The sequence below is a fragment of the Prosopis cineraria genome, unplaced genomic scaffold (assembly GCF_029017545.1).
Source record: "Prosopis cineraria cultivar Desert tree isolate PC_DT_omini unplaced genomic scaffold, ASM2901754v1 PC12, whole genome shotgun sequence".
Classification (NCBI taxonomy): Eukaryota; Viridiplantae; Streptophyta; class Magnoliopsida; order Fabales; family Fabaceae; genus Prosopis; species Prosopis cineraria.
In genome coordinates, this window is record NW_026555343.1 from 30,207,503 (window position 1) to 30,216,025 (window position 8,523).

The window sequence follows — 8,523 nt, forward strand, 5'->3', positions numbered from 1 at the left end:
AGGAAGCTGAGCTTTTTATGTGATTTCATTTTCCAACAAAATTTGATCTTTTTATTATAAAAAAGGGCTCTAATCAACAGTCCGATCGTTCATCCAATTTTTGAAACAATGCAAATCGAAGGGGAATAATAGAGTAGTAAAGTAGCTTGTATTTATGTAACTGCTTGTCAGTACACTTAGTTAAGTTCAAGTCTTGACCCTGAGGCTCTGTGTGTGTGTGTATATATATATATATGTATATTCTATGCTCTGTCATTAATGAGATAAAGATCATTCACTCCCATCTTGCGCTCTCATTCTTTCTTGTCCTTCTATATCTTCTTTATTCTGACTTTATTCACATGGCAAAGATATTTACATTACACACACATCTAGTTTTAATATGGCATCTGTTCCTATTTATCATATCCATTATAGGGTAACTTATAATATTGAGCATAGAAATAGCAAACACTGCTACCCAAACAATAAAATTAAAATATATTAACTCTTGTAGTCTGCTTGTGGCCATTTTCAACCTTGCAATTTAATTAGCCAACCTCGATTAGGATCATTCGTCTCCTCTTTCTTATATAGATACATAGCCCATATCTATGAGAAAATATATTTCCATATATAAACCACAAATAGTAGTATCTTCTTTCAGAATCACCATTAGGAGTCTTCATAGTAAGCATCTTAACACACACACACACACATTGCTGAAGATAGCACATGATTGCATCAATTAGACCTCAGGAGTGTTATGAGGAATGCATGTTGTTCTTGATTCTGGGAGTCCAATGAACAAGTTAGTTTCCACATCTAAAGTTGGAATATTTTCTGAGAAGGTTGGATTTTCGCTTTTATTCTCTGTTGTTGTCTGATGATACAGCTCGATACCATACTGCACAGTAAAATATTCACTTACAAACTGATGAAATAATATTACGAGCATTATTTTATAGGTTTGACAAAAAGCACAGTGTATATACCTTTTCACAGAGCCTTGCGTTTTCTGCTGTAAGAGTTCGTTCCTGTATTGCAACAATACGAATCAGCATTTTGTGGCATTAAATCTTTCCATGGAGTCAAATTCATATATATACATATATATGTAAGAACATCTATCAATTTGAAACCAACTGATTTTAGATCCAGAGACACCTATGAAGTTGCCACCTAATGGGCTAATGAGGTAGCGTGATGGGTAGATATTAAAAAAAAAAAAAAAACACAATGATTAGATGTAGAAGTAGAACTACATTATTTTTGTGAATGCAGAGTAGATTTCCATTGAAGTAGAACTGATTTAGAAAGTTAACAAAAATTTCTTCTTCTTCTTTTTTTTTTAATTTTTTACAGATATCACAACAAGGACAAGAAAATTAAAGGGAAAATATCATCTGAGGACCCTTGAAGAAATTTTATATCAATTGAGAAACTTAAGATTATGATATTGCATTACAACCCCATGATACTTATCTAAAAATAAAGTTTTATGAGAAAAGACATAATTACCTCGGTTAATGAAAAGACCAAAAATTTGTTGTTAATAAAAAATAAATTGTTATCAAAACCTGAATAGATATTTATTTATACAGAATTAACACCTACTCAATTCAATATGTTCTATCAGCTTTTATAATTTATTCATTTTTAAATGAATTGTTAATTATGAATAAATTATTGTCAAAACCTAAAAGGTTTTTATTTAGAACTTTAGAGGTAATTAGATCTTTTTCCATAAAAATTTATTTCACATAAGTACAATGGGGTGCAATGCAATATCAGAACCTTAAGGTCCTTGACTAATATAAAATTTCTTCAGTGGTCCTCAGCCAATATTTTCCCAACATTAAATGCAAAATCATATTCAAGTATTAAACCACCATCTCAATTAATGTGAACAGCATACATTTTCTCTTAGTCGCTCCATTTGTTCTAAAAAAGTCCGAACCTGGACAAACAAAAGTTGAGATTTAGGTATAAAATTAACAATATTTTCATAGTAAAACTCTGTATACTTATCAAGTCAATGATAACCTTTGTTTCTCGAACGTTGCTTACACTCTTTTGCAACTGCAGTTGTATCTCTTCTAGTTCTTGAAGCGAGCATGAGCCTAGCTCTTCTCCCGAGAATTTCCTGAGTAATTGAAATTTTTTACAAGAGCAAAACGTTATTTTTGTGATGATCAATCCATTTTAACATCAATTTTAAAGAATTTTTTTTCAAATAATTGAAGTTCAAGTGTTGGCACAGAACCGTTTTGAAACTTCAAGAAGTTGAACCTTCTCCATCATAATTTCTGTTTCTTCCTTTAAAAGCTGCCATTGACAACACACGATACCATTCAAACATCAGCAACAAATTAATACAACAAAAACTAATTTATACACAAAGACAATGAGGATGAAATGCTGTCGAAACGTTCAAAGCAAATCATAGATTTTTAAAAAACAATGAGCATTAATTCAGGTGAAATCTCGTTTTCACTTAATCTTTTAAAGTCCTCTCCGTCCTTCATAATTATTCAAAAATTTTTAAAAAACCTTTTTCATCAACAAATGTGCTGATTTTTTAATGCGTTATTTATCTACATGTTTGGCCTCGCTTAGGACATGAAATCTTAAGCTTAAGTTCTGAAGAGATGTATATATCAATCATTGATCCTTCTTTATTGCTGAATTCATCATTTTAAAATGTTTTCAAGATATTAACTCTATTCTACTTGTAAAGCTCTTTGGGAGCTGTGACAATGCCACCTTCTCTATCCATGACACTAACACTGACCTCATAATGAAAACATCAATGTCATGGTCACAATTTTGAAAGATCAAAAGAGCACATACCAAAAGAAAGCCCCTCATCCATGCAAACCTTATCTTACTTGTGAGGCTCTCTAATGTAAAACTCATGACAGCTTAGTGTTGGATAGATCGTGTGTTATTTCTTTGTGCCTTGTTTCTTTGATAAGTACGTAACATTCAGTAGAATGCATGCGCATAATGAGAAAGATAAAGAAGAGGAAAAAATTAAAAACCTGCATGCTTTGTTCCATGTATCTGGTGGCTGTCTGAGCATCTCTCGTATAACTACGATACCGTTCAATTGTCTCTTGCAAGCTGTAGAATCGAAGCAATTAAGTATTTGCAGTAAAAGATATCAGATACGGCCTAGTTAATTTAATCTTTGAATAAATGGTAGTTTCTTAGGGAATGAGAATTATAGTAAAAAAAAAAAAATTTACTCCCTTCTCTTCAAACTATAAGGAACTTGGTATTTAATTTGTAAATTTTTTCCATTTTATCTCATTTATTTATTAACCTAAATTCTTGTGTTTGTAAATTTATGACCCATTTTCTCACTCATCATGAATTGGAACCCAAACTATAGAGTGAAAAAAAAAACAATATATATTTTCATGCCAATAAAGATTCTATAGAAAATTATTGTTTATATTTTGGACCAGGGTGAATACTATTTTCAGAAGTTTCATTAGCCAGTATTCTCAATTTTTTCTCTATTTTCCCTCCATCCAAACGTAAATGAAATTTTGAAATGGACAATAAATTTTGAGATAATCCTCCTAGGTTGGTCATCAGTTTCATTATTTATACAATATTGATTAAGGTTTATGCATATGATCATTGATTCGATGGACGAAAAAGTTATAGAAGAGATAACAATTCTGTAATAAGATACCACTTTTTGGCTCTAACATAAATAATCTCTACTAGATGTGATCTGAAATTGAAATTAAGCTATGAAAAAATATAATCTTTGGTCTCTATAGTTTTATTAGATTTGCTTTTAGTTTTTGTAATTTTTTTCAGTATTTTTACTCTCTATAAAGACTAAAACCATTCAAAAAATGAAAATTATAGGGATTTAATTTGAAAAACAAAATTCACTCAATCTTTTTGAAATTATAGAAACTGCAAATACTAAAAAAAAACTATAGAGCCTAAAAACAAAACCTAATAAAACTATAATGATCAAAAATTATATTTTCCCTTAAACTTTAGATAGCCTACAGGAGAATTGTCATTATACACAAGAGACAAAATCTTTGATACAAATGAGATAGATATCTAACTAAAAATATTAAGCTCAAATTAATATATTCTTTCTTTTTATTTATAAGTCACTTTCAATATTTTTACCAGAATCAAAAAAATTTTAAATTTATTAACTCTATCTTAAAATTTAATAAGTTTTTAATTTTACCCCTATTAAATATACCTATTTTAAAAATATAAAATACTCTAACATTTAGTGATTTTTTAACATTGAATAGGGGTAAAAGATTAAAGATAAACAAAATAATTATTAAAGTGCCCTGTAAATAGTATCAAAACAAATCTTTTTCTCTACCTTATAAATAGGATTAGAGGAGTAATGAACATATGAGTATGAAAGGTCACTTATAATGGTATGCAAAAAATGACAACGGATTGCCATATTACTATATATGTACTGTAAGGTTCATTTTTATATAAATTAGTGAAGTCAATTTTAAGCATTGTTTTTGTCACAATAAATTCAACTAATTATTATATTTATAATTATAATTGTATTAGTATACAAGAAACCATTAGTGGACATAGTTAACATATATTGACCAGACAGAAACAAAATGCTAAACAGAGAAGAAATTGACACCTTATCCTGCCATGCAATGCAATGGCTTTCCAAGTTTTTTTATTTCATGGAACTGAATAAAGCAAAAATTAAAATTAGATTATAGTAATAATATAAATAAAAAAATATTTTTACCTTCTCTAAAAATTAATGAAAAATACATTTAATCAATTAATGAAATGATACTTAAAAATATATAAAAATATTTATATTCTCTCCATCCCAAATTATAAGACACTTTTAGAGAAGATTTAATGTCTTAAAATATAAGACATTTTAATAAAAATAAAATTTTATTAATCATACATTTTTAATATTACCCTTTTTATATATTCGATCTTTTTTAATATTATTTTATTAATGTAATATTAAATAAAAATATTTTTAAAAATTTATATTTTTATTTTAAAAAATAAAATAATAAAATATATTTAATAAATTTTATTAAAATGTGGAATTTTATTTAAAAGTATTATAAGACAGAGGTAGCACACTTTTTAAAAGACACCACACGTCATCAATATCTCAGTTCCTCCCAGCATGGGGAAGTGAACCTACTTATAACTAGAATTTGCTTGCCCACGCGCAAGGCGTTCTTTCTTTACTCGAAAAAAAAAAAAAAAAAAAAAAAAACAAGAAGAAGAAGAAGAAAGAAAGAACTTATATTTTTTTAAATCTCAAAAAAAGTCATTACAAACACAAAGTCACAACAAAACATAAAATAGGTCCTGACTTATCTTATAATGCTCCTCCTTATCTTTGATATAAAAGAAATTTTTATTTTTTTTATTTGTTATTAATATAAAATAAAATTAGAATAATTATTTTTAGTTTTATTACTTGTTATTTATTATGGTTTGAATTCTTCAGACAATAATTTATTATAGTTATTAATTATAAAAAATATAAAATTAAAAAGTACACCATTTTTAATAATTTAAATGATACATTATTTAATAAGCACATTTTTTTATGATGAACTTAATAAGCAAAAATGATCAAACTTACCTTATAGTAAAGATAAAAGAGTAAATGATCTTTATTAATTGCAGTGCCCCAAAAAAGTGGAGGAGATATGATACTTTTAATAATGGTGTCTGAATTGGTATTTTGTGGATAAAATAACTCAGTTAGATTGATAAAACCGTAGCAATTTATAATCTGACAAAAGAAGAATTCAAATTCCCACTTCAGTGATAAAGACTTGTTAAGACACAGAATCCACCACCCTTCAGTAGTTGAGTTTACCTACTCGATCCTTAAAAGGAAAATTTCATTATATGATCGCGAGCTAAATCCAAGTACCTTGTTTAGTAAAAATTATTTGTCTAGTAAATGAAAATGATGAAGTTCTATGAAGAGTGATTTAAAAAAATTATAATAAATATTTGTTAAAATATGTAATTTTGTTTATAAGAAACAAATCAATAAGCAATAGTTTTTTTTATATTTAAAAACTGAGAAAATATAAATTAATTAGTGAAATAAGATAATACAGATCATCAAGCAATCACACAAACCATAACTTTGTGTGTGTGACTGAAGAATATACAACAAACACATATACGTGCCTGGAGCTTGAAAATTCGTACAGCTTGCCTCTGGGGGAGAAGATGATGAGACCAACCTCAGCATCACACAGAACTGAGAGCTCAAAGGCCTTCTTTAACAGTCCATTTCGCCTCTTTGAGAATGTCACCTGCCTGTTCGTCGCGTTCTCTATACGCTTCATCTCCATCTTCCCTCTCACCATCTTTAATATTCTTCAATCCTCTCTGTAAAAATATAAATCAGGAAATACCTCAGAGAAATTATAGAGTACTATATATATATATATATGAACTGAAAAGGTATGGGTAGTTTTCTACTTTCTGGAGAGATAGGTTGAAATTAATTATGGGAATACATGGGAAGTTCACCAAATTGGGGGGAAAAAACCAGATAACTTGATGCTATGAGTATGAGCAGAAATGGCCTAAAAAAAAAAAAAACAAGAAACAGAGAGTCAGGAGAAAAAGAAAATGAAAGTGAACTTTGAAATCCAAAAAGAGAGAGTACTGTAGAATACCTTCTTAGAACTATGAGCGAACTGGGGAGTTTCAGAAAGGAAAGAGGAAGCCTAGGTTGCGGTGGAGAGGGGCGTAGTTGCTGTATTTATTATATATAACCCCTAAAATGAATTTATATATGTGACTAGCTTGGAATAAAACTTAAAAAAAATTGTTCAAAAAAACCTCACCACAAATTTATTTGCTAAGAAGGTCTTGGGTAAGATTCTAAAATTGGGTCTTTTGTTGATATTAATTGCTAAAGGCTAAATGATATAAATGCTCTTGCTGTAAAAAAAAAAAAACAAGAAGAAGAATAAGCAAAAGGGAGTAGGGTCCTTCGCTATTAATATGTTACAAGGTCCTTCGCTGTTAATAATTTCATGCCAATACTTAATACAAGGTCCTTTAGTGTCAATATATCAAACAAGGTCCTTGGGTGGCAATTTATTGAGCCTTAAAGCACATTTGAAGCAGATGTAATGTTTCTTTCGTATATTTAAATATCACTTTTGCGTATTCAAATAAATTAAAAAAAATTGCAAGGGTGGTTGCATATGAAGAAAGAAGAATCGCATATGTAATATTCAAATAAATGCAAAAAAAGTGATAATTCAAATGTTACTTTTGCATATTCGAATAAATGGAAGAAAAATTATATTTCCTTAACGGTTGGTTACATATCATGAAAAAAAAAGTTGCATATAGTTGAAAATATCTGCATATGGTCCTAAAACATGCATGACATAAAGTGCAAGATTTTCAAAATATCCAAAATGGTTATATGAATAAATGGAAGAAAAATTGTATTTTCTTGACAGGTGATCGCATATCATGAAAGAAGATTCCTGAAAATTTGCTTATTCTTTATGAAAACATATATGGATATTGTGCAAATTTGCTCATTTTTTTAATAAAAACACTATTTCAATTTTCTTCATGGGTGATCGCATATCATGAACCTATTGCATTTGATGATTTTAGTCCTTATGGACAAATGTCACATAATTATTCTTGTTGGCCAATAATTGTCACACCATATAACCGTCCACTAAGAATGTGCATGAGCACCCCTTACATATTCTTAACTCTTGTCATTTTTGGTCCAAAGAGCCTTAAGCAAAATATAGACTTATACATACAACCTCTAATAGAAGAGTTGAATACATTGTGGAAGGTTGGTGTAGAAACATATAATTCTTTTAGGCAACAAAACTTCCAATTATGAGCTATTGTTGTATGGTCTATAAATGACTTTCCTGTTTATGAAATGTTATCTAGATGAAGCACACATGGTGTTTTATCTTGCCCCATATGTACAGATCAAAGTAAAGCGCTTTACTTGAAAGAAGGGAGGAAGCTATCCTTTTTTTTTTTTGTTGTAATCAATTTTTACCAAGTGAACATCCTTTTTGAAAGGGTAAGAAGTCCTTAAAAAAAGGTAAAGTTGAGAAATCAACTCTTCCAAAAAGGTTATCAAGTGAAGAAGTTTATGAAAAAGTGTGTTACTTTCCCTTAATATAGAAAAAGTGGGACTAACTTGCTTTCAAGTTTTGGGGATGAACACAATTGGACCAAATTGAGTATATTTTGGGAGTTGTCATATTGGCACATAATCTTATGAGACATAATCTTGATGTGATACACATAGAAAAAAATATATGTTTGATAGCATATTCAACACTGTCATGGATGTCAATAGTAAGACAAAGGACAATGTAAATGCAAGGAAAGATCTTCTTTGTATTGTATTCTTCTAGATTATAAGTTAAAAATAAATGGTGATGGTAAGATTAGCAAGCACTACTATAGAAAGTAAGATAAATGACAGGTCTTATTAGACAATTATAT

The 8,523-nt window shown here is 28.9% G+C and overlaps 1 protein-coding gene across 1 annotated transcript; it reads right to left on the reverse strand.

Annotated features, from left to right (window-relative positions):
• Window positions 1–663: 663 nt before the first annotated feature.
• On the reverse strand, window positions 664–6,377 carry LOC129288230 (MADS-box protein SOC1-like). Its single transcript, XM_054924743.1, has 7 exons — window positions 6,196–6,377; window positions 3,024–3,105; window positions 2,246–2,307; window positions 2,026–2,125; window positions 1,898–1,939; window positions 975–1,016; window positions 664–886 (listed from the first exon to the last, which is right to left on the reverse strand). Exons 1-7 carry the CDS (start codon window positions 6,375–6,377, stop codon window positions 728–730), a joined length of 669 nt encoding a protein of 222 aa, XP_054780718.1. The 3' UTR covers window positions 664–727.
• Between the last annotated feature and the right edge of the window lie 2,146 nt (window positions 6,378–8,523).